This window comes from Gopherus evgoodei, chromosome 14, assembly GCF_007399415.2.
Source record: "Gopherus evgoodei ecotype Sinaloan lineage chromosome 14, rGopEvg1_v1.p, whole genome shotgun sequence".
NCBI lineage: Eukaryota > Metazoa > Chordata > Testudines > Testudinidae > Gopherus > Gopherus evgoodei.
In genome coordinates this window covers 4163176-4189444 of record NC_044335.1, presented here as the reverse complement: position 1 = coordinate 4189444, position 26269 = coordinate 4163176, and the positions used below count along the sequence as shown (strand labels likewise).

At 43.8% G+C, this 26269-nt stretch overlaps 1 protein-coding gene across 1 annotated transcript in view; it reads left to right on the top strand.

Annotated features, from left to right (window-relative positions):
• Positions 1-6428: 6428 nt before the first annotated feature.
• Positions 6429-26269, top strand: part of STMN3 (stathmin 3) — a 32133-nt gene continuing 12292 nt past the window's right edge. The window contains exons 1-2 of the mRNA XM_030533594.1: positions 6429-6532; positions 7610-7728. Of these exons, the coding sequence (XP_030389454.1) occupies positions 7710-7728 (19 nt within the window). The 5' untranslated portion in view covers positions 6429-6532; positions 7610-7709. The remainder of the gene's footprint in view (positions 6533-7609; positions 7729-26269) is intronic.

Sequence of the window (26269 nt, the reverse complement as noted above, 5' to 3'; positions counted from 1 at the left end):
GTTCCCAGCAGGCACAGGGCCTGCCCAGTGCCCCGCAGAGTAGAGAAGCCACAGCCCCACACCTGCCAGGGACAGAGAACTCCGGGGCTGAAGGCTGCGGGCACCAGTGTTCTCGGTCCCAGGCAGGCGTGAGGCCCGCCTAGTGCCCAGCAGGGGAGAGAAGCCAGGGCCCCACACCTGCTGGGGACAGAGTACTCTGGGGCTGCGGACGCCGGTGTTCTCTGTCCTCGCGGCTTCTCTCTGAATTCATATATTATGTAATAGGAAAATATGTTTTTTGTATTATTTAATGTACAAACACAAAATAAGCCTTGAAAAATTGTTGGCACCTGCCACACTCTTCTGAAAACATGAATGTGCTACTGGCCCCAAAAAGGTTGGAGACCACTGGAATAAACACATTTAGGACTAACATAATAAAGCCCCTAACGTTTGTAAATAGGAAATAGAACCCGGTATGCTTGCCATTGTTATATTTATGGGCAACATACCTAGGGAGACAATATTTCTAAGTGGTTATCCCAGGGAGCAGAAAATCCAAAGAATAAAGTTGTATTCCCAACTCTGTTCAACGTACAAATTTGGGCAAGTCATTTAACTTTTGTGACTCGGTTTCTTATCTGCAAGAATAGCACTTATTTACCTCCACATTAGGAAAAAAGTTGCTTTTTTAGAATGTGTTCACTAACATATGTTAACTCACCAGGAGCAAAATCCTACCATGGACAAAGTAGTTGTTGTTTTAACAAGTGGTTAAACCTCCCCACACCTTTTTTCATAAGAAAAACAAGGTCTATATAAATTCAAAGTATTTTTTGTTGTTATATGCCAATAGGATAAAAGGTAATCACTCACTGTACCACCTTTAAATGGGAAACAGAACCTGGGATAGATCCTTTGAGACATGCATGAAATATATGCCCTTGCTGTTAAACTAAGCAGCCTTGGTACATCTTCTAATTAGGAAACTGAGCATGAGATAAATCTTCTGCAATCTCACATATGCATAATTCAAATAACTGGTCATTGTACCACCGGCATATAGAAACACAGCAGGAGATGTGTGTAGGAAATATACACTTAACTCTAAAAATACCATCAAAGCAAGATTCTCGCTCCCACATTCTCATTCCTGGAATTTAGCTCTTTTGTGGAGGAACTTCAATAGTTTTCAAGGTTGTTGTTTTTTGTTTTTTTTTTAAAAACTCTCGAGGGTAATGGTAGAAGGCTAGAGCATAAGTCAGACCCCTAACAGTCTTTGCATGGCACCCCTGCCAAGTATAAATGAAGCTTTTGAATGTTCCAGGTAGTTCTTTCAAATGAGAAGCTCTCAGAAGAACTATGTATTGATTGAAGTTGGTGCACATAAGATAAAAACTTTGACTCCAGGGAAAAATAAAAAAACAGGTGCAAGAGAAACACCTCAAAAAAGAAAACCTCCAAATGAGTGAGTGGATCATGCAAGATAACGTCTTTGGCGAAGTATAGTTACAAGATAAGTCATTTTCTCTTCATTACAGAGACCGTCTGTTCAAGATTCTTGCTCCTGTAGAGTAAGAATCTTGAGATGTGATGAAAATGAGAGCACAGATCAGATCAGCCATAAGGCCAATGCCAATAGTGTGAAGGTAATTTTTTTTTCTTTATAGATAGAAGAGAAGATTAAAGATGCCAGTCACTGTCCTCTTGAAGAGGCATAATGGTTCCCAGGGAAACCATTTTCAAAAGACATCTTTTGTTTGACCACATAATTATTTAATTCCTTGAGATCCAGATGGGGCCAGATTCCTTTTGTCTTTTTGACTTTCTTTCACACTCAGATTTTAATTAAATAGACCTATGAAGTAGGTGCATAAGTAAATATTATCCATTTTTGCAAAAGGGGAAACATCCCTTTTCACAAAAGGGGAAGCCAAGGCTGAGAGGATAGGGGATTTGCCCAAGGCCAAACAGTAAATCAGTGCTGGAGTCAGGACTAGCCCTTATAAATTCCTGGCTTTCAGTTATGTGCTCAGGCTATTAAGCAATGTATCATTTTATTGTTTGCAACCTCTAGATGTAATGGTCCAGGTCAGGACCACTATCTTCTTTAAACAGGCCCTTAACCAATTTTAGATGTATTTGTCCCTCTCTGAGTCAGATGCTGAATTTGTAACACGTTGTAACCCTTACAAGAGAAGGCAGGTTGGAGCATTTCATATTGGATTGGTGTTTATGCAGACTGGACTACAAGATGAGATGCCGAGTTTTGCCTGCAGCTTGTAGTCTCTTCCTTGAGGTTTGTCATTTTATAGGCAAGACAATTGGAAGGAGACTCCAAGATGGCCAGAATCCAGCCTTCACTTCACATTTTCACCTGCTTGATTTGATGCAGTTCCTCCTCCTGATCCAGATCTTTTATACAACTTGGCCTCATTTTCTTTCCCGTCTGAAGTGCACATGACAGGCACCAAAACGGAATCAGTCAGGATGTCCCAGTTGTTTCTTTTGCCTTTAGGGAGACATTTTCCTGATTTAGTGCTGATGTTGCTATTGCTGGTTTTTCTCTCTCTCTCAGTTGCTAAATACTGCAGAGGTACCTGCAGGCTGGCCTCAGCTAGTTTTCCTGCTAGACAATCACATTCTTTTTCTAACTCTCTCATATATTATTTATTAATTTCAGGCTGTTGCCTGAGTACCATGTACTTTTGAATTTCATGCCAGACGAGGTGGACTGTCCCCTTCCATCTCATGATAATAGCTGGGATGGTCAGGAATTTTCAGGAGACAAATTCTGAGATATTCCTGGAGACATAAAAGCTCAAATTTGATATTTTTAAAGACCGCCCTGAAAAGCAATCATTAAAAAAATATAGACTGAAGGTGACATGTCTGATCTGTACAAAAGAAGACTGTGAGGGGAAGCTAAAACCCAAGGAAGGGAGCACCAGTATAGGCCAAGCTCCTGTGGCTGTCAGGATTTTAACTCAGAGGTGATACATGAAGATTGATTGATATCCCATTAATTCAAAATCCATTTGTTATGAGCAGATCAAGGACTAGATTCTCAGGTATGCCAAAATCTGGTGCACCCGGAAGAAGTTGGATTATATCACCTCAGTCCCTAGTCCTGGGTGCCAGTCTGACAGTCAGCACAAATTAGGACAGCTTCTGGGATGCTCTAAATGCCATCAAAACTGTATCAGGAAAGCTCATGCCCAAATAAATTTGTTAGTCTCTGAGGTACCACAAGGACTCCTCGTTGTTTTTATCAAACCTGTAGTTACTCTGTATATAGTAGTATAGCCCTCTCTAACTTGAAGCTATACTACTTAGCAGCACAATTACTTTATGCCATAGCTTAAACTGGCCAGTGCCTTGCACACCCCACAGACAGATCAAACAGACCTTTGTTGCAGGCACAGAGGGTGCCTGAGGCAAGCAACAGTGGTTCGTTGCCCAGAGTGCGTAGCGCCAATAAACACACCAGGGTGGAGAAGCAAGCAAAGTTTATTTGAGATCTCAAAGCGGTGCTGGGAGACTTAGCATGCCTCAGATCCAGCACCCCTACACAAGCGGCTTTTCCCTTTTTTTATAAGTTATTTTTCTCTTTCTTCTCCCCGCCCCCCTCCTCCTCCTTCTTCCTCCTCCCCCTGTAGCAATTACATATGCGCAGGTGTATTAAGTAATCTTGGCCGTGGCCGCTCGTTAGTAAGTTTTCCTTCTGCAAGTTATCTTGTCCTTCTGCTAAAGGTGCACAGGCATCATTATTTCTGCTTTAGACCAATTAGAACTGTTGCAACTGATAACGGCTGTTACACCTGGCCTTTTAGGTCGATTAAAGTTCAAACATGGAGGGACTTTTGTCTGCTGAGGTCTAAAACCAGGAAGGCTCCATACCCTTGTGGCCTTCCACCCTCCTGAGTTACTTAGGGTTATGCTTAGTGACACCAACACCTTCACTGGCTAAGTCAGCTTGGAAGACAGAAGCTGAAAGGCGCTACACTGATATTAGCTTTAGTGACATAGAGGCAAAAAAAAATTAAAATTGAAATGTTTTGTTTCAGCATTTTCTAAAATGAAACATTTTGATTTTTTCAATTCAAAACAACTTCCTTTTTTGAAATATCCTTTAATTTCATTTTTAAACATTTTAAAATGCTCAAAACCAAAATGATTCCCTCTCCCCCCCCCACTTTTTTGATTGCCAGAAAACTGAAAAATCCATTATTCACCCAGCTGCAAAGAAGATACTGCCCACATGAAACTCGGAGAGAGATTGTGACTCCGGAGGACCCCAGTGATCTGGGATAATACTCACACTGCACTATTCTTTTGGATGTTGCAGCCAGCTTCACAGACTTGCCTGGTTAACTTCGCAGGCCAGTGCTGAGAGGAGCAGGTCCATGCCCACCATTCCTCTACTTTGCCGTGATTGCACATCTTGAGATGCCAAGAACATTAACCTCGGTGTCACGGACAAATTCAACTGTGTGTAATTACATTTTGCTGATTAAACAGCCATTGTATTCCCTCCCTTTGTCCCCCCTCCTCCCAGAGGTGGCTGCCCTTCAGTGTTGAGGAAAATGATTAGTATTTATGTTGTAAATTCAAAGAGATGGTAAAATCCTTAAAGCCCACTGGGATAGATCTGGAGGAAAGGTACTAAATTAATGCAAGATCATTAAGACTATTACCATTCTGATGCCCATGATAGACGATTACTATAGCCTACTTTTAATTTTGTGTCTTCTGGTACCTGTGATGTGAATTTGGATTCTTAATATTATTTTAAATTGTTTGTTTTTGGTTTACTTTGTGTGTATTTCACATGCTAGTGACTAGAGTATGTACTCTCTACCATCACAGACTGAATGATTTCCATCCTTGTATCTGTTTTTACCAGATCCTAGATAATCAGCACCATATGTGTCTTATAAGATAATAAGCCCGAGAGGGGATTATTATGGGTTCCTATTGAGATGCAGAATGTATTGAGGAGGCTCCTGTCAGGAGGAAGGATGGGAAATTTCAGGTGGATTTTTCTTCTGAAATTGACCTTTTGAGCTTCATAGACTAAAAGGGGAATCAGAGACCTCCTGCTTATGATCTGCACCTTTCATGTGGTGCATAGTTGGGAGCTCTTTTCAGCACCACTGAAAGGATGACGTGCCAGAGAAAAGCTTCCCATAGAGGAAAAGTCTAGGACATTTTAATTATGATTTTTTTTAAAAGTCACATTATTCGTAATGGAAACGTCTGAAAGACATGCATGCCACAAACCAGTCTCTCTGCTGATTCTACCTGAATACCCATCATTCCTGATAATCTGCCTGGTTAGATATCACATGCCATGGAGGCAGAGGGGGACCAGTCACATCAGTGGAATATACACACCTAATTTCCTGAATCCCATCATAAAATACTGCAGAAATTGTTCTGCCTGATTCTTTCTAACTTGTCCTGACCCAAATCAGGAGCAGCTTGGAAAATAAATTGTTTAAAATAGGGAAGAAAACAACTTGGAACATTAGACATCTACCTACAGTTATTATTTGAATATTGTTTATATAAACAGGAGTACCTAGAGGCTTTTGACCAATATGGGAGCCCCATTGTGGTGGGCACTGTACAGACACGTAGTGAGAGACAGTCCCTGCACCAAAGAGCTTGTATTTGAAATAGACAAGACATGGAAAGGGCACAAAAGCACAGAGAGGTGAAATGACTTGCAAAAGATCATACAGCAAGCCAGAAACAGAACCCACATTTCTCGAGCCATAGTTCATTGTCTAATCCAGTGGCCCATATTACCATCTATATCTCAATAGCTTTTGTTGCCACCCAAACAACTCCCCAGTCTCTCAGAAGGAGCATCATAGCACATTCACCAGTTAATCTGTCCATTCTCCTCCTGTGTGCCACAGAATGTTATGTAATCAAGGCACATGCTACAAAGCTAACTAAGACCAGGTTGACAGTGTTCCAACGCTTTTCAGAGTAAAGGGACTCAAACTGGGATGTGGCAAGAAGAAAATAGATCCTGTCAGAATGGTTGGGTAAATCAAAGAAAGCATTATTATTAAGTAAAGAGCAAAAATTACTCCAGTTGCATCTGCAAATAGGGAAATGAACTGTAGATGTCTATAAGGTATGCCTGTCTAACTTTAGGCTGCTGGCCTCAGCTACAAGCTTTTTGGGGGATTTCTTGGGACTACCTATTAAGTCTGAGAACTTTCAGCCCAGGAAGTGGGTGTGGGGATGACTGTAGTTGCTATAGCCATGAAATAGGCATTGGAAGGAGGGTAACAAAGTGTCCAGATAGGCCACAAAGAAACCTGTTCCATAGTCCACTGTTGTCCAGCTTCCTTTACAGTTGGGGATATATTAATAATATTGTTTTCCTGAATTAAAATTTTAATTTGTACTTTTTTCTCTCCAAATGACAGAGACCCTCCCTTCCCACCAACCTTAAGGCATTAGGACAAACAGGGATTGGAGGTAGAATTTAGCTGAAGGGGAAAATCTCTGGCTTTTCAATTTCCTTTGAGAGGTGGGTACTGTCTGTGACTTCTGTGCTAAGCAGGGATGTCTGTGGCTGCTTGATCAAGCTGTAATTCCCTGCAGCTGCTGGGATGGGTTGGGAGTATCTGTATTGCAGCATACTGGATAATTTTGGGGTGTTTGAGGATGTGAAAGCTGGCAGAATAGTGTGAGGGACCTAAAGCTGATGAGGTTAACGGTGGTAAGAATAATGTGGTGAGGATCATACTGCCACACTGCCACAACTGGATGAATAATACAGGGGTGCCTGTGGCAATTAATATGAAAGAGGGGGAGTTTTTCTGGTTCCTGAATGGGTGTGTGGAATAGACTTGGAAACCATCATAAAACATACAGTGTATCAGCCCCTAGCAACAAACACCAGAGCGGAGGTGATACAAAATGTAAAAGCCCAAACACCCAGAAGAAAAAAAAGCTCCATTGGATTTAAAGGGCTTGATTCTCCTCTCCCTCACATCAGTTTAACAGCAGTGTAGCCCCCTTGACTCCAGCAGAACTTCTGGTTTACAAGGAAGAGGAGAATCAGACCTACAGATTCCCATTTTTCTCAGGTCACTCTTCCCCTTCACTGTCTGTGTAAAGCAGCTGACGGGTTTTTTGCTGGTTCTCCTGGATGCCAGCCATAGCCCCTCAAGTGGTTGCTGGCTTTGAGAGAGTTTTTCCATTTTAAAAGAAAAAATAAATTACATGAATCTGCATACATACTTTAGCTTCCAATTGACAAAAAAGGAGAGAGAGAGAGAGTGCCAGGCTAGTCCATCTACAGCAGACAAGGGAGGGAAGGAGAAAGAGAGAAAAATCTCTTTCGATAGAGCCCAAGATTGGGTGTAGCTTCTTGCTCTCCCTCCTCAGTGATTCTTTCTGTATTTATAGCAGTAAAACTCTGGCTCTGGGAAGAATCTGACACCAAAGCCACCCAGCAAAGAAGGCCAGATTCGCTCATTAATATTCTGAACTGGTGACCCCCGTCTCTTTCTTTCCACCCACTTCTTTCAGTCTCTCTCTCTCCTCCCTTCAGATGGCTGCAGCCCCCTACAGCTGAGTCAGTTCTTCCTCTTTTCCACAGCATTGCAGCACTTCAGCAGAAAGCCAGCCAGGCGTTCTTTCTCTCCTCCCGATTGCTGCATCTCCTCTACAGCATCCACTCTGCTACCCACCTCACCACCATGGCCAGTACTGTGTCAGGTAGGACCAGCATGGATTTTTTTTTAAATCAATCTTGTAAAACATCATTATTGTTTGTTTCCAGTGCGGATTTTGCTTTCATGCTGGGAGGGTTCTCTGAGGGACAGACAGCTGATTTGGCAGCATTGTCTTTTTTTCCCCATTTGATGTATGAAAGCTGGGTGGGATTTTTTTTCCACCTGTATCCACCATTGTAAAACCTGCCAACTTAAAAAATTCCTGACCTTAAAATGTGACACTTGAGATATGCTTAATGCATATCAAATAATATTGCCTGTCAAGTAATATTTTGTGGTCACATCACACGGTAATTTAAAAAAATCATCTGTTCATTTTTGAAAGAAGGGATGAGGAGGGGCTGGGAATTGCATTTTTACACTGATAAAGACCAGGCACTGTACAAGTGGGTCAAGGAAAGAGACATAAAGAAAAAATTGAAAATTATTTTTACAAAAAATCAAGCTAGCTTTCTGTGCATTCCCAGAGTCTTGCATCCATAGGATGCATTGCTTCATTATAAAGTGCTATAGGGGAGCGGTCCTCTGATGGTGCTGAGTGAAATCCAGTGCTCCAAGGGAAGCCCTTCCTCCTTCCTGCAGTAATACTGGGAATAATAGCATTTCTGCCTCTTGTTTTCCCAGGTTAGGCACTATCTGGATCTGACATTCATATTAGCCTGCAGCATGTCAGGCTGTGGCGAGAATGCTGCACCCTTTCTGTGAATCTGGTTCCTAGAGATGGGTCTTGCGGCACCTTGCTGGGGAAGCTGCGCAGGTGGGGGATGAGGGCGGGGTTCACGTGGATGGAACTGGAGCTCAGTAAGGAAGAAAATAAAAGCGCTGATTTACACCTGAACAATGGATGCTTGTTGAGAGTCTTCAAAAAAAAAAAAGTCTCTTTCTTGAAACAGCTCTGATTCCTTTCTATGCTGCATTACTGAGGAGGGGGCTTTATGAAAGATGAGGAAGGCAAAATAATCATAAAGGGTTGGAATGGAGGAGGAAAGGACAAGCTGTTCCTGTTCCAGACCCTCTCCCATCCAGAGGACTTGCTGAAAGGAAGACAGAGCAGCCTTTTTTGGTGCATTCATTAGCTTCCCCCTGTGTTTCCTGCAGTGCATTTTCTGTTCTTTTCTCCTTTTAAAAAGCCCACTAGAGCCGGGAGTGGGGAAGGAAAAGAGGGCTGGGAGAGGGTGTTGGGGGATGTGTGCAGGGATGCAGCTAATCCAAAGCAGGCTTTGTATATGATTAGGAAACCAAAACTAGCCATTGTTAAAAATGTTTGCCCTTATGCTAGAAAATCTGCAGGCATGGGAGAGGGAGAGAGAGAGCACCCCGATGCCCGTGTCATTGAATGTATGCTAGTGTTTATTCTGAAGGCCGCACCCATTCATCTTGCTCTATTACAGAATTGGTTCTGGTCTAATTTGAATTGCAGGGAGCTCAGCAATCTAAACTAAGATTGTATTGAACCTGACACAAATGAGATGGTGGGTGTGACATGCATAAGTACCAGAGCAGAGGAATCAAGAGACAGCGGTATTATAGAGGAAGGAGAAGAGAGAAAATGGAAACTGTTGGTATATGACAAAGAGCAGGGCTGAGTCTCATCCAGTGGACTTTGCAGGGGGTCAGCTCTCTATTCAATGTTGCACTTACAATAGGAATAGAATGAAGGCTGCAAAGGCAGGAAAAACAGGCAGATTTTGTAAATGAAAGAGAAAGGTCTTTTTCCTTTATTGTTTCTGCTTTATTTCTCTCTTTATCCCAAGCAAAAACAAATCAGTGCTGGAGAGAGAGCAGCTGTAATTGTTTGCAACTGATGCCCAAGGGCTTATATCCCTAGGGAAGATATCCTTGGGTCTGTTAAAATAAATTTCTCAGATGAAAAGGAAACCAGTCATACATGCCCTGCTTCACTAGTTTGTTTCAATTTCTCACCCGCCTCTCTAGGCACTTTCTTCTTGCCATGATTGTCAACTTCAGTGATAAAGCAGTAGAAGCAGCAGCACATGCTCAGTGGAGGCTCAGCTGCAGCAGTGGCCATGCTATGCTGACAGAGGTGGAGCCCTCACACATGCTCTGGTGAATCCTTAGAGAGTCACTGGGACTAAACTATTCCTTTTTGTATAGCCGTAAAGAGGAGTCCAGGCCACACAGCTGTGTCTACTCATCCATCACTGAAAGCCTTGTTTGGGCATATGAACAGGCGAAGGAATATTTGTGACCTCTCCTAGGGATTATGAAATGGTGCAGTATTGTGGAAGCCTTGTGGATTCTTCTTTTTTGATAGATGAGTGCATCTGCTGTGGTGGAACCAGGCTGAATGACTGGTGTCTCTCATTTTGGTATGCACAAGTGGACACCACATGGCACTGGAAAATCCCAGAGGTTTCTCTTCACTAGATGGATGTTGGCATTATATGGCCCTGGTGGGTCCCCATGATCTCTTCTTCTGGACTCTATTAGTGGACACTCTGTACCACTGGCATGTATCTAATATTTTTTAATATTAATGTTGCAATAGCACACACAGGCCCCAATCAGATTCATTCCTATCCATCCTGTCTATGCATCTCCATGGTATCTTTTTAGTTCCTTTAAACATTTCTTTAATGAACTGAGTGTACAAGGCTCATCTTTGAGGTTCCTGTTACAGCTAGCAGGACTTCAGTTTTATAAACCTAGGGAGTAGAATTAAAGGAATAGTCTTTTTAAGCCACTGTATCCAACCAGGATTCCAAATAATTTGAAAATATTTATTTCTCAGTCTATATACCAGGTCTCCATTAATTGCACATTGCAGAGCTTCTGAAATCCCTCAGATATTTCTAAGGAACCTTCTCTGAGGTATCCAAGTGCTGGTACAGATTTGATGAATGTATTGTTTTAATGAAGTGAATAGACTCTTCTTCTGGAAAGGAAAAGTAAGGACTCAGTGGCATCATGGCTTTGGGAAGTTTCTGTGAACTTTCCTTCTGAGGAGTACATATGGGAGTGGTGCAGCACTGGTGTAGGCAGTAGCATTTGGGCTTGGTCATTTTGGAGACAGGGAGCAAGATGCACAGAAGTTTTGCCTTCCTGCTCTGGGTAGGCCCAGAAACCCCCTGATTAATAAACCAAGCTGCATTCCATGAAGTTTAGAAATCTTTTTCTGGTTACTGCCTCTAGTGTGGAATGCCCACTCCTCCTTACTCACCTCCCTGGACATGGGAGAGGTAGGTGAGTTAGTTTGAAATTGACAGATAGATGGAAGGGAAGGGCAAAGAAGGAAGGCTGAAGGGGAAATAAAAGCTTTTGGACTTATCTGTTGTACACTTACTGTATCCAGAACAACCCACAATGCTCTGTAAACACCAGTTGTGCACAGTCCCAGCCAGCATGTTCACAAGTGTCCAACCCCCCACTTTCTTCTCAGACACAAGAGACAACTATGGACCATCCAGGTGTAAACTGGGTCAAAGGGCTGTTGAGCCAAACTCTTGGGTGAAACTCAAGAGATCCAGTCAGTCTGAAAAGGTGTTTTGGGAATTTGGTGAAGCTCAGCAAGCCTCCAACAGTTTGTCTCCCAGTTCTACTGAAGTTCATTGGAAACTCCATACCTTTCTGACTTCAGCCCTTTGATCTTCTCCCTCCCTTTATGATATGATGCCTCATTCTTTTAGGTTCATGGCAAGGTTTTCATAAAGAGTCTCATCTAATGCAGGATTGAATTTAGGATCACATCTTCAGCTGGATCTGGGCGTGCAAAGGGGCTAAAAAAACAGCCAGGCTTACATGCCTCTTCTGGTGCACTGTAGCATTTCCCAGCTGGGTAACAGCTCCTTAAAGTCCATTATCAGCTGGTGTACTTCAGAGCAGTCTTCTATCCACCTTAAATACTTATATGGCCTCCGTTACCCTAGCATCTGAGCACCTGACAGTCTTTAATTTTCTTATCCTGACTACAACCCTCTGTGGTCAGTCAGTGCTATCATCCCCATTGTACAGATAGGGAACCAAAGAGACTAAGTGACTTGCTCAAGGTCACACGGGGCGTCTGTGCCAGAGAAGGGACATGAACCAAGGTCTCCCATAGTTCAGGCCAACAACCTACCCACTGGAATATCCTTCCTCTCTAGGCTCCTGGGTAGCTCCCCATCTCAGCTATAGCTGAGATCTAGTCCTAAATAGGTACCATATCCCCCAAAACCTTGGGTCACCTGCCCCCACTTGGACACCTTGATTTTCCTTTCTCAAGTACCCTACCCCCAAATAGCCTCTTTCCCTTTTCACCTCCCCTTCACTAAGTAGACTTGTGGTTTCTCATTGACTCAGCTGCTGCATCCAGCCCACTTAATCCACCAGACCTGGGCCTCAGTGCTCTGATCGTTCTCCTTCCATGGCCTCATTGAGAGATAGGCACAAGCTAATTCTTTTATTGGGAGGGCCTAGGCATTGCTGCACTGGATCTTGAGTTCTGCTGCTCTCTTTCTCTCCAGTCACTCCGAACAAAAAGAGGTAGTCCCAATGGCGCAAACTGCTCTCTCCTTCCCTGAGTCCAGACTGTCCTTCACTATTATATCTCTCCTGCCTTTCATCCAAATGGCATTGTACTACTTGCTGTCTCAAGGGATGTCTTCAGTCAACTACCATGGCCCCTGTGAACCCACACAAAGGCATTGTCTGAGTCCTGCTTTTGGCACTAGAACCCGATGTGGGGGAGGTAAATAATATTCTGATCCATGCTAGACCCCTAGAAGTAGAAATGGAGAGGAAAGCCTTAAGCCCAAATGCACGGGGCCCCCGCATTATGTGGGCACATGGGCCCAAGTTCTTACCTGTGGCCCCACAAGCTCTGTCTCTGTCTCTCATATTCTTTTTCTTTCTGTCTCTCCCTCCTTCTCTGTCTCTCACCAACTCCCATGACAGTTCTGTTTTGCATTATGTCTCTGCTGGGGGATGGGTAATTTTCATCTCTCTTTCCTGAATCATGGTTAGTATGCATGAGTCTTTAGCTCGCCTCCTGGGTGGCACTCTTCAGACTTTCCCCAGAGATCTTAAATAGGTTCCTGACAGGCAGATGCAGTCTCAGAAGTATATGGCTATTACCATATTAAATCTGTGTTTCCAATGCATTGAATAAATTACTTCCACTGCATGGGCTTTCTTGTGCCTGATAGACACATCCCTGCATTAGGGGTGGTGCAGAGTTGCATTGCCTTGGGAACCTCAACCCCTCCTGGATCTCACAGGCGTGCAGGGGGAGCATATCAGGTGTACTGTCCCTTAGGACAATGCAGCATACTTTTATCCCTTCTCTGTGCCTAGCCAGCTTTACTAGCTGGTGCAGCAGTTGGCAGGACTATGAGACAAGGAGAGGAGTTGCTAGAAGTGACTGCATTGATGCTGGCTGCCTGGGCAGGGATCGGAAGTTGAGAGAAGGCTTCTTGTGCCCTCTTCTCCTTGAACATCCAGATGGGGCCCGTCAGACTCTGGCCACATATCAGCAAAACCCGCTCTACAAAACTGTAATTGAAGATCTTCTACATACTCAAACAAGGAGTTCTGGGAAGAGACTGATCTTTATGGCTTGGCTAGTCTCCTGAAGGGTTACAAAAGGCTGATGAATACCTTTGTCACATGGCAGGGTTCAGTAGCTTCCGACACTGTTACATCTCCCTTTTTCTTTTTGAAAGTCAAATACAAATAAAACAAAACATCATGCTAGCTAAAAATAACACACTACTCCTGCAGCCAAGTAATAACACACACATGAAAACTTCAGGAGAAGCAACCCCAAACCCCAGCAGAGGGGTGAGAGGATCATTCTGCCTCTTATTGGACATCTGTCATGACTACTGCCCTAGAACCTCAATTATTTTTTTTATTACATGACCATTTCTTGTTCTCAAAACAGGTCCTTCTCAGGATTGGTTAAGATTTACGCATTATAGCCCTCTTGGGCTCATGATCCTAATAAAGCATTGCAGGTTGTATTGCAGTATTCCGACAATACTAACTATGGATCCCTTGCATTCACCAGGGCTTTTATTTGCTGTTTTCACTGTTTTTTTTTTCTGTTAGCCTCTTGGCTGTGCATAATAAGGGTTTGGTGTGGAGTACCTGAATTCATATATGAAAGAGAATGGCCTAAATAAGATACTCATTAGCTGTGGATCATTATGTGTTATTACCTCATCTGAAATCTCAAGGTGAGCAAACTGCAATTTACCAGGTGTTGCTGCATTGCTGCTTGTTGTGTTGTGCAACAGCTCACTTTAGAACAAGGTGTAGTAGTAGTCCATTAATACAGATAATCTTTCCTGTTGAATTCAAATAGATCTCTGTCAGCCTTGGCCTATGAGCTGATCAGGAATCTCAAGTAGTTTCACTCGTTCTTTTGCATTCTGTTTCCTGTGGATTTCACAATGTGTTGGGCCAGAGCTGCAGGTGTACCAGGCGTATGCTTGGTGCACCTGAGGAGGGGAGGAGAAGGAAGTGAAGGTAGTTTTAGACTAGTTGTGTTTAAATTCTGGGTGTGGCTGGGGAAGCCTTGAGATTGTGCTGGCTTGTGATTTGTGAATTTCCCTAGGCACGCGGAATCCCCAGCTTCCCTAATAAGGCTGTTTTCTGGCATAGGTGCCACAGAAGCAATGCAGCCGAAGATCTGACCATTATCTTATATGACAGTATTCAAACCTCTATAGAAAAGGATATCTCAGACTCTGTTCTTACACTTCTCTATGCCCAGATTGGCATTGTGCCTTATCTAACATAAACATATAGCAACATGTATATGTGTGTATATATAAATTCCAAAACAAAACACTCCTCTCCGCTGCACACACTTCTGCCTTTAGGGAGAGGATGAGAGAATGAACACATGATAGACATTAGACATATTGCTTAATGCACTTATAACTCTCAGATACTATGGTGATGAGAGCAGTAGAAGAACCTATATATTTAATTGAATAGTAAAATTGAAGGGAAATAGAAGTACATGGAGGCAAAGTGATTCACTCAAGCTCACACGGAAGGTTAGTGACAGAGCTAGGAATAGAACCATGGTCTTCTGCATCCTAGTCCAGCATATTTGTACACTGTAACATGCTACCTCTAATATTTCCTTTACATACTAAAGGCTTTGGGATAGGACAATAGCTGTTTGGATTAATCCCAGTTATATATTTGTTGTGGATCTCCCCAGATAATCTATTTTAGTCTCTGTTTACTATTTAAAAGTGAGGCAGGGGCTGACTAGAGTAGGATCCCCAGGAATTGACTTTGTTAGAGAAATATTTTAAAATGTGTGAGTGTTGTAGCTAATATTAATGGCAAAGAGCAGGAGTGAATACATGGCAATCATACTAGAGTACACTAGGGGGAACTCCGGGGTGAGTCGATTGAGAGAAAGCAAGGTGGTGGCTCTTCTGACCGTCTTAGCAGCTCTGTTTGAATGAAAATCCAGTTAACTCCTCTTCCCTGCTTGTTTACTTCACTCAGAATACAATAGGGAGAGAGTCATTTTGTTCATGCAACATACACGGTGCACATGCAGGTTTGCACAAGGGGTTTATCAACGGGTTCTGCCAGTCATGTAATGAGATATGAATGGAGCAGAATGAGAGCATAACTGAATTGCCTATATCCACAGGAGCTCAGAGACCAACTGCACACTTTTTGTGGTAAGGTTGTGGCATCAAAGGGCTGTGAAGGCATTGTTCTCTGAAGGCAAGGGGACATAAGAATGCCCTGCACTTTGTGAGATCAGGCTCTTCATTTTGTGATGTGTTTTCTGTGGCTTTTACATTGTTTGTTCACTTACTAATTTGCAAAACTCATCCATTCGCAATGGATCACCCCAGTGATATGTGTGAAGCAAAAACATTCTGCTGCTTAGTGATGAAATCTACAGCCAGGCTTAGTGAACTTCTTGCATATTCTTGTATTACACCTGTCCGTCTAAAGGAAAAGTAAAATGTTGGCTATTTCTGCCTTGGAAGGGCATCTACAAACTATTGTTTGTAATAACGTCTTCCATTGTAGTCAGAGTAAGAGCCTTGGGTGCCAGCTCCATGACATTTCCAATCTCACCAAGACTCAAAGTGAGGTCCCAAAAGAGATGCTATTTGCATGTGCATTTTCTGCTCTCTGCGTTGGTTATTGGCTTTCTGATCCTTAAATCTATAAAAATGATTTAAAGTGAACGGTTGGAAGCCTTCCTGCCTTAATTTACACACATACATAATATCAATGCTAACTCAGCTGACTTTGTTGTTCCTTTAAAATCTAATGGAAGCAGGAAAATGCAAATGGGTGACTAATTGGAGAGCTCCACCTGCTTCTACCCAGCTATTTAAAAAATGTGTAAAAATGTGCTCTTATAATCACACAATCCTATTTTAAATAACAAGCCTGCGGTACAGTGCCCTGACCAGCAAACTGTAAAATGTGGGTGCAATGGGTGTATCCGCAAAATATGTATGTGCCCTTTTGTCATGGTATAATTATCCACTCTGAACCTTAGCATCCAAAAGATGGGGTACCAGCATGAATTCCTCTAAGCTTAATTACCAGCTTAGAACCTGTAGCGCTGCCACCACCAGGAATTCCACTGCCTGGTACACTCTGGTCTCCCCAAAACCTTGCCCGGGGACCCCCAAGCCCCAGTCCCTCTGGATCTTGACACAAGGAAAGTAAACTCTTTCCCCCCGTTGCCTCTCCCAGGCTTCCCCTCCCTGGGTTACCCTGGAAGATCACTGTGATTCAAAGTCCTTGAATCTTTAAACAGAGAGGAAAATTCACCTTTCCCCCTCCTTCTCTCTCCCCCTCGCAGATTCTCCCTGAGAGAGAAAGTAATCCTAACACAGAGAGAAATTAGCCTTTCTCCCTGCCAATTCCCTGGTGGATCCAGACCCAGTCCCTTGGGGTCTCACTAGTATAAAAAAAAACAATCAGGTTCTTAAACAAGAAAAAGCTTTTAATAAAAGAAAGAAAAAACAGTAAAAATTATCTTTGTAAATTTAAGGTGGAATATGTTACAGGGTCTTTCAGCTATAGACACTGGGAATACCCTCCCAGCCTAAGTATTAAAGTACAAATTAAAATCCTTTCAGCAAAATACAAATTTGAACTCCTCCCAGCCAAATACACATTTGCAAATAAAGAAAACAAACATAAGCGTAACTTGCTTTCTCTACCTAGCACTCACTATTTTGAATCTATAAGAACCTGTATCAGGGGGATTGGAGAGAAACCTGGTTGCACATCTGGTCCCTCTGAGCCCCCAGAGTGAACAACCACCAAACACTAACAGCACACACACAAACTTCCTTCCCTCAAGATTTGAAAGTATCCTGTCCCCTGATTGCTCCTCTGGTCAGGTGACAGCCAGGCTCACTGTTCTTGTTAACCCTTTCCAGGCAAAAGAGATATGAAGCACTTTTGTTCTATTAACTCTTCCTTATCTGTTTATGACACTTTTATACCCACAACCCCTCACATTTATGTGCACAAAAGGGGAATTAGTACATACAAATAAGTAGGTGCACAATTGCTGGCCCAATTTGCATACAGCTATATCAAAATGTGTATAAACCTCATTACACTAGCATTTGGAACTGTTGGCCTTTTAGTCTCCTGGATACTGTAAGCAGGTTCTTTCTGAAGCAACTGTGAATTAGAAATATTCCTGCTCCAGGAGACCTTGGCTTTGCCTTCCAAGTGGTGGCTGAGAGGGCAGTTTCCTTCCTTTTGTTTGGTGAATTGTAAATTCTTCCCCAGCTGATTAATGGAGATGTATCATGGTATCATGTATACCTGTGGTTTTCAGCCTGGGGTCCGTGGACCCCTGGGGTCCATAGAATATGTCTTAGATTTCCAAATTTGAAATATTTTAGGGGTCTGCAAATGAAAAAAGGCTGAAACCACTGCTGTATACATATTCCAAAAAAGCCTGACACTGAATAATGGAACTACCTGTATGAAGGGGTTCATTCCAGAAATTTGATCACACAGTGGAGACCATTTAAGTGAGCCGCAGACTGCTGGATTCCCATTCCTTATTTAGGATTGAGAGCTACAGAATTCTGGCTGCATTGTTCATTCTCTTGGCTGCAATAACAGTTTGTGAAGACTGAGTTATTCATCTGAATTGAGTTGTGTGAGTGAGAGGGAGAGAAATTTGACACCAGCCTACATCTAGTACAGGTGAAGCAGGAGATCACGTTCCAGCAACTATAAGAGAACAGCAATTATTATTTATTAATTTGCTTATTTTTTTGTACTGTCCAAAATTTGCTAGGCCCTCTCCAAAAATAATAGAAGGCCTGATCCCTTCCCTGAAGTGCTTACATTCCTTTAAAAAAAAAAAACAAGGCCGAGAAAAGGAAGATAGGGAAAGGAGGACAACAAACAAGTTTGGGGGCCAAGGGGTGACTGGCCATAGAATCACAGGGTTAGAAGGGACCACAAGATGCAGAATTTGTGTCTAAACCATCCAAGACAGATGACTATCCAGCCTCCTTTTGAAAACATCCAATGGAGGAGCTTCCACAACCTCCCCAGGCCTCTGTTCCATTGGCCTACTGCTCATACAGTTAGAAAGCTTTTCCTGAGATTTAATCTAAATCTGCTGTGCTGTAGTTTGAACCCATTACCTCTTGTTCTCTCTTGCCAGAGGGCAGGACAACTTTTCTCCATCTTTTTATGGCATCCTTTCAAGTATTTGAAGACCATGATCATGTCTCTCCATAATCTCCTCTTTTCCAAATTAAACATACCGAGTTCCTTCAGCCTTTGCTCATATGGACTGGATTCCATCCCTTCGATCATCTTTGTCGCTAGCCTCTGGATCCTTTCCAGTTTCTCTACATCCTTTCCATACATTGGTGACCAAAATTGGACATAGTACTTCAGGTAACACCAAACAGTGCCAAGTAGAGCGGTACTGTTGCCTTCCATGACTTCCATGCTATACCTCTGTAATGCAACCTAAAATTGCCTTTCTTTTTTTACAACGGCATCACATTGCTGATTCATGTTGAGGTTGTGACGCACCAGAACTCCCAGATCCTTCTCAGCAGCGCTGATGCCAAGCCAGTTATCCTCCATTTTGTATTTGTGCGTTTGATTTTTCTTCCATAAGTGTAACATCTTACATTTGTCTTTGTTGAATTTCATTTTACTGTCTATAGCCCAGTTCTCCAATTTATCAAGATCCTTTTAAATTTTAGTTCTAGCCTCCAAAGTGTTGGCAGCCCCTGCTGGCTTTGTGTCATCTGCAAATTTGATCGGTGCGCTCTGTATTCCTATATCCAGGTCATCAATAAAGATGTTAAACACCAGACACAGAACAGATCCCTGTGGAACCCCTGTGGACCTCCCTCCAATATGACATCTTTCCATTAATAGTTACTCTTTGTTTGTGGTTGTTTAACCAGTTATGTCCTGGTAATACACAGTTCTAATACCTAGTGTTTTATAGCTTTATAATGTAAGATGCATAGAGAATCCCAAGCTACCCACTAACCATTCCATGATAGTAACTAGGAGGCATCGCTGTCCCCTTCACTAGACATACCCTGCCAGTCGCCTCTCTGATGCATGCCATAATGGATCATCATGCATGTTGCCTATTAAATAGACCCTGCTGGGCCGTCCCTGTGCTGGGCAGCTTGATTGTTGTGTGTTTTTCCCTTTGCTGACCTCTGCACTGTGCTCAGAGACTGTAAATTCTAACCTGGGAGAGTGTGTGGGTGCTAATCCTAGGCCCTGTTCAAATACAAAAGGTGGGAGGCTTGAAATCTAAAGCAGGCTTTGCAATTATCAGAGAGATAATTTTGCATCCTTGTGCAGACACATGACATATTCTTCTGCTGCTTCCCCCCAGCCTGCTGCTTATTCCCTCTCTCATCTGGGTATGCTGCCAAGCAAATTCCACTAAAACTGTAGAAAGACACAAAGGATTGCAGAACACAAAAGAAACATGGTCTAGCTGGAACACACAGTTTGCCAGGAAAGTTCTTTAACTGTCTGCATGCTGATCTTGGAAAAACTACAGAAGAGTCTCCCAAAGGGAATGGGAGAAACCACTTCCTGGACAGCTTGAATATCTGATTGGGCAAATACTAGCAATAAGTTGTAGGGATCAAATCTGGGGAGTGGGGGAAAGTGGGCTAGGTGATCAGCTGGTCTGTCTCTCTCTGTCTCCTAGGAGTCTATGACTTGTGAGAATGAAAGAGAGGGGTTTGTTAGAAAGAGGATGTCTGTGCAACAGACATATAGAAGTAGAAGACAGAGAGCAGTAACTTTATATCAGGAACAGCTGTTCCACTGTCCTGCCACATCCTTCAATCCCACTGCATGTGAGCAGGAGAGTTTAGAAGGTGACATAAGAATGAAACATAGGAGAGAAGAAGGACATGGAGGGGACACCAAGAGAAGAGTAAAAGCTTGTCTGCTCACAAAACGTTTACCAATTTAATGATATAGGTAATGCAGCATAACAAAGGAACTGCAATTTGTGTATGTGCATTTTCTCCTCTCTGAGTTGGTTATTGGCTTTCTGATCCTTAAATCTATAAAAGCATTTAAAGTGAAGGCTGGAAGCTATCTTGCCTTAATTTGTACACATATATAATATCAATGTTAACTCAGCTGACCTTGTCATTCCTTCAAAACCTAATGGAAGCTGGAAAATACAAATGGGTGACTAAGTAGAGAGCTCTATCTGCTTCTAACACAATCCTGTGTGCATGCTTGTTACTCTGAATAGCAAACTATCAAATGTGGGTGCAATAGGTGTGTCAAAAAATGTATGTGCCCATTATACCCACAAAACCTCACATTTATGTGCAAAAAAGGAGAATTTGTACATGCAAATAAGTAGGTGCAAAATTGCCATCCCAATTTGCACGCAGCTATATCAAAATGAGAGGTTTAGTAACTCCATTACGCTAGCATTTAGAATTGTTGGTCTTTTGGCCTCCTGGAAATTATTTCTGAACAGATGTGAATTAGAAATATTCCTGCTTTGGGAGGCTTGGCTTGCCTTTATGGACATGCTATTCTTTATTCTTTGAGGAATAAAAGTGCAATTCCCCGTAGCGTGGATGCAATTATATCAATATAAAGGTTCCGTAAGGGAATAGGAATAAGCTTTCCTACTATAGGCACCAAAGCTGCATCCCCAGTAGGTGCTGAACTGATTAACTATTTAGTAGACTCTCACAGCCCTAACCAGAATAGTTAAATCCATACAAAACCTGTGTGTAGACCAGGCCTACAAGAGGGAAAAGGGAACAGAAAGAGGAGTGAACGAAATCAGAGAACTGTTCAGTAAAATGCACAAATAGAGCTTCTGTCCCACTTCTGAGTTCCAGTAAGTGTCTGGTTTGTACCAAGAAGGAGGTAGGTGTGAATAAGTCTGGCCTCTGTACAGGAGATATTTCCATGCCCTTGCTCTATAGAAAGACAGCCCTGTAACACCAGTTTAAACTGCTCTTGGTGGAAAGGTGGATGCTCACCCCATTTTGGATGCTGAAAAAAATGTGTGTGTGTTTGCTGACCAAGAGTGTTACTATGGATAAAAGGGCTTGGAGCAGACCCCACAACCCTTCCATCCCTGAAGCAGCCTCATTCACTCCTCTCCATGTTTCAGAAATCACTCTAATTCTGGGTTTGCCAGGGGCTCCTCTGCATTGGGCATGACCTAGATTGCCTGGATGGTGCTGTTCTATATGCATACCTAATGTTTGCACAATTAGCATGTGTGAATGTTCATGCACACGCAGTACACAGATTCTCTTCAGAAATCTTGGGGTCAGATCTCCAAGTTTAGATGAGTTGTGCTTGCTGCAGGACCTGTGGGGAATGGGAAGAAGCCACCCTTTCATTCTCCAAACCTGAGGCTGACTGGGGACTGAATCAACCCTGGTTTAACTTAAAGCAGCTCCAGCTTTGGACACACCATCTCCTGTTCCTCTCAGCCCACCAGAGAACATGAGTGGGAGGAGGAACAGTAAGTGGCATAAAACCCTAACTTATATTAGAGGAATCCCCAGCTACCCTATTGGTGCAGCTAGCTTCTCAGTCTCCTTTGCACTTCCAGAATAGCACAACGGGGATGGCACCAGGGACCATCTGTTTGTGGTGCCTCTGCTAACCTAACTGTACTACTCTCCATTGGCTTCTTCCTAGCTCTGTCTGGGAGCTGCTGGAGTGCAGTGGGGAGGGAATCTGTCAGAAAATGACACAAGGCTTTGTGAAATTTCCCCATCTCCTGGCAAGATGACTAAACCCTTCTGGGGAGCCAGGCCTGTGCTGCTCCTCCCCTCTTGCTAGTATTCTGCCATGCTAGCTTGCTGTCACTGGTAACCAGCAGGCCATTGCATGAGTCTTATTTTAAAATCCAAGCCACAGTGTGTCTGTAACTGTCCAGGCTTGCTGCTATTTCAGGTATCAGGCAGGCAAAACAGCCATGTGTTCATTCACTTGACTGAGAATCTGGGCTCCTTAAAATGGAATTTAAAGAATAACCCAATTTTAAACTTCGGGTGTTTCTAACCCCATTGAAAAGCTGGGGAAAGCTGGCTAGCGTGAGTCACTGCTCTGGGCCCCCTGCACTTTGTAGAGACAGAACGGAGTCTAAGGAATGTGCCACATGGCAAGGAGGGGGCTATGGGCTGCCCCGCTCCAAGCAGTCCAGGACTTTACACTGAGGCCATTCTAGATTCCAAAGATCATTGGAATCATTAGACAGTCTCATCTGGATGTGGCTTACTTATGTTGCTTTAAGCTCCCCTTTATCTCTGCCCTGTTAACGAGCAGTCAGCATGTGGTACCCTTACCCACCTGAGGTGTTTTCACCTCAGGCCTGACAGAACTCTCTGGAAGCAATTGTTCCAGCCTCTGGGACTAATAGTTGGGAGGCCAGCGTTAGCCAGTTTGCGGACGGGAGAGCAGGGAAGGAAACTCCAAATGGAATGGGTCCAGCTGCTGAAAGGGAGAAGCTGTACCCTGCAAGAGTCTGAAGGGAGACCAGGAAATTGGCTTTGTGGAGACAGAGTAAAGCTCAGATAACCAAACACAAGGCAAGGAGACTTAAAGATTTGTTTGGATCCCCATATATTCATCCTCTCATCAAGAGAGGAAGTGCTGTGTGCGCTCTGCGGGTTAGAACATGGGGGCTGGAAAGCAGGACTCCTTCATTCTATATGTGGCTCTGGGATGGGAGTGTGACCTAGTGATTAGAGAAGGGGACTGGGAGTGAGGACTCTTCTGTTGTTCTATCCCTACCTTTGTGTGACCTTGGGCAAGTCACTTACTGTTGCCATGTCTCCATTTCAAACTTCTGGAGAATGGGGATAGTCCTGTGCAACTCCAAAGTGAGGCTCAGTTACTGTTTGTAAAGGACTTTGAGAGCCTTGGGTAGAAGGTTGTGGAGAGGAGTACAGTATCATTCTGACAGCCTGGAAGCCATATAGTGGACTTTGAATATCCCCTCTTGTTCACAAGTGATTATTTCTGACCCACCTATTGGTTCCAGAGACAGTCCCAGCTTCTGCCGTACTGGGCTGAACTGATCCAGTTTGCCCTCTTTTCAGGTTCAGTTCAAAGCTGCAGGTGTAGGGAAACCAGTTGTGCTAGTGCATGCATTACCATTCTTATCTCGTTCAGAGGCTGGCCAGCCATAGCTGTGGGGTGGTGCTGAATGGACAGCTCCACTGTCCAATCATGCCTATCCCACTAAGCTCTTTTGCCTCCTCCAACAGGCAGATTTGAGTAATAACAAGGCTAGATCTATGCTGGGGTGTGATTCCCAGCCCGCATACACATACTCAGGGCAGCTCGATGAGACATACTGCAAGTATACATAGCAGTGTAGCCGCAGTGGCATGAGTAGCAGCAGCATGGCTTAGCCAAGGCGGGCTTCTGCCCAGCACAGCTAACCTGCCACTGCCCACGCTACCACAGCTACACCATGACTGATACAGGCGCCAGGCCTCATCAGGCTAGTACAAGTATGTGTATGCGAGCTGGGAATCACGCCCCCTAGTGCATTGTATAGATACAGCCTTAGAGCATATTGATTTGGTACCCATATAGCAAGGAGAAAATGCCTCTAGGAGCAGAGGGATTTCCACCACTTCCCCTTTATAATCCCATTGTTTTCTCCACACTGCTTTGCTCCAAGATATTATTCCAGCAGAAGAGCTTGACTTGTTCTTTGTTGAGTAGCAAGAGACAAACCACAGGTCATAGCTCCTCCGATTTTTCCCCAGTGGCTCCCCCACACACACATACACACTTGCTGAGCCCTCCAAAGCTAAGAGCCTCCTGCTCCCCTCCCCTGACCTGTGCGTCTGGATTCTGTTAATTGCCTCTGGTAGCTGGCGCCGGGATGGAGCTGCAGAGTCTCAAGTGCCAGGAGATGTTCACACAGGGCATTCCCAGCTCATTAGGCTGCTGGCAGCAGCTCGACTAACCAATGTTCTTTTGTCCTCTTGCTCCTTTTCATTGTAATTGACAGAAAGGGCCAATTTGCAGAAGGGAGTAAGGGAAGGAAAGCACCAAATGGAATGGGTGCAGCTGGTGAACACTGGGTTAGAACTGCTGAAAAGAAGAAGCTGTATCTTGCAAGAGTCTGAAGGGAGACCAGGAAACTGGCTCTGTGGAGACAGAGTAAAGTTTAGATAACCAAACACAAGAAAATGAGAGTTACCAGCCAGTGGAATCAGTGTGCAATGCACCAGGGCTCTCTGTTAATTCCTCTCTATCACACACAGCTCCTGAGGTAGATGTGGAAGTAAAGGCCTCATGGTCTGGTTTGTTTCTGTTACAATGATAAATTCTTTTACCATAGCCAAGTGGGTGCTCCTTTTGGGTTCATTGGCAGCACTAAGGTACAACAGCCACACCATGGCAATAGTGTGACACTGAATGGCTGCTGAAACAGTATGCCCTGAAATGGTTTGAAACCTACTTACTTTCAATAGAATATTCAAACATGTATGTCCAAATTACACGGTCGCATCTGCCAGCAAAAGTCCACAGGTCTCAGTGTCTAGCCAGATGCTTGAAATCACAAGAAACTGACCCACCTTTCCTAATCCCCATGTAAAATCCTTGCTCAGTCTGCCAGAAAGGGTGAGGTATACTTTCTCCGAAAGGACGAGATGGGAAAGGCCAAAGATTTAACAGTGCCTGGTCCCCCTGCAGTCAGAAGAGAATGACACACTTGATCCTCCTGGAAGATCCTTGCTCAATTTGCCAGAAAAAAGAGGAAAAGATCCCTGCTAAAATGCTCAGGGGAAAATTTCTTCCCAGTCCTAGTTTCAGGAGGAGCATGCTAAGCCTGCACATTAAAGCAACAAGACACTATGCCTGCATCTTCAGGGGACAGAAAATCCAAAATGTCCATGGAGAACAGCCCAAATCCTCTGTTCTCCCCAGGTACAGAGGGCCCAGACTGACCAGAAGGACAAGATGTACCTTGAAAGAACAAGCTTTCTGTGCAGGAAAGGGCAGGTTGAAATAAGAACTTACCCCCTATATATATTTTTCTTTCAGGCACGTACTGTCTTTCTCCTGGTGTCACCTGCTAGCCATGTGCTGTTACAGTTGCACAGCCTGTAGGAAATAGAACAGCTCCTCAGCTCGGTGGTTCTGAGCTTACTAGTGCCCCATGAAGCACTCTTGGGTGGTTCTCAAAGCTGCCTCTGTCATACTGGTGAAGCATCTATCAGTCACCAGCAGTGATGCTTGCTGCTGGCTCTTGCCCAGTATAGGGGTCTCATAGGATTTCCAAAAGCTTTTTTGATGAGCTAAATTAAAACAACCACTACCTGCCCCTCTCTGCACCTTGCACTGCTGCAGCAAGCTGGTCTTTTCTGGGGTAAATTTAAACATGATCAGCCTTGTCTTTGGTATTAGACCTGGAAGGGCTTGTAAAGTGACTGGGAGAAATCTGAGCAGTGGGGCCTGTGGGGTAGCAAAGGCAGAGCTACAGCCAGGGAAAGGAAGTAAACAACACAAGTACAAAAGAACCACATGGCAGTGAGGTGCGAGTATGTTCCTCTTATGTCCTTAGTACAGTCCTGTACCTGTCACCTTTCCAAACACTTGTTGCCAGGGGGAAGACGAGGGATCAAGGTGGGAGACTGGGAAGTGAGGTGTCCATGAGGGGACATGGTAAACAGTGTGACAGGGTTAGAAAATGAGTGCCTTAGTGCTGGAGCTCCTCTAAAACCTCTCCCAGACAAATCTCTAATGAGCCTCTTCCTACCCTGCAAGGTTACATAGCTGACTCAGTAGAGTGAAGGGAACTTGGTACTTTGTAGAGGCCTGAAGTGTACTTCAGCAGTAGCATTCCCCTGTTAGCCCTACAGAGAGTCATCACTGCTGACTCACTGAGGTCATTGTGGCTCCTTTGTATCCTGCATACAAGCAAGGTGGGAGTAGGCCACTGCTGGGGAGACCAGAGGCTGCAGCACGTTGGTCCTGATGGCAGGACCCTAGGAACAGCCACTCCTGGGGTTTGTATAATTCTCCTTTTT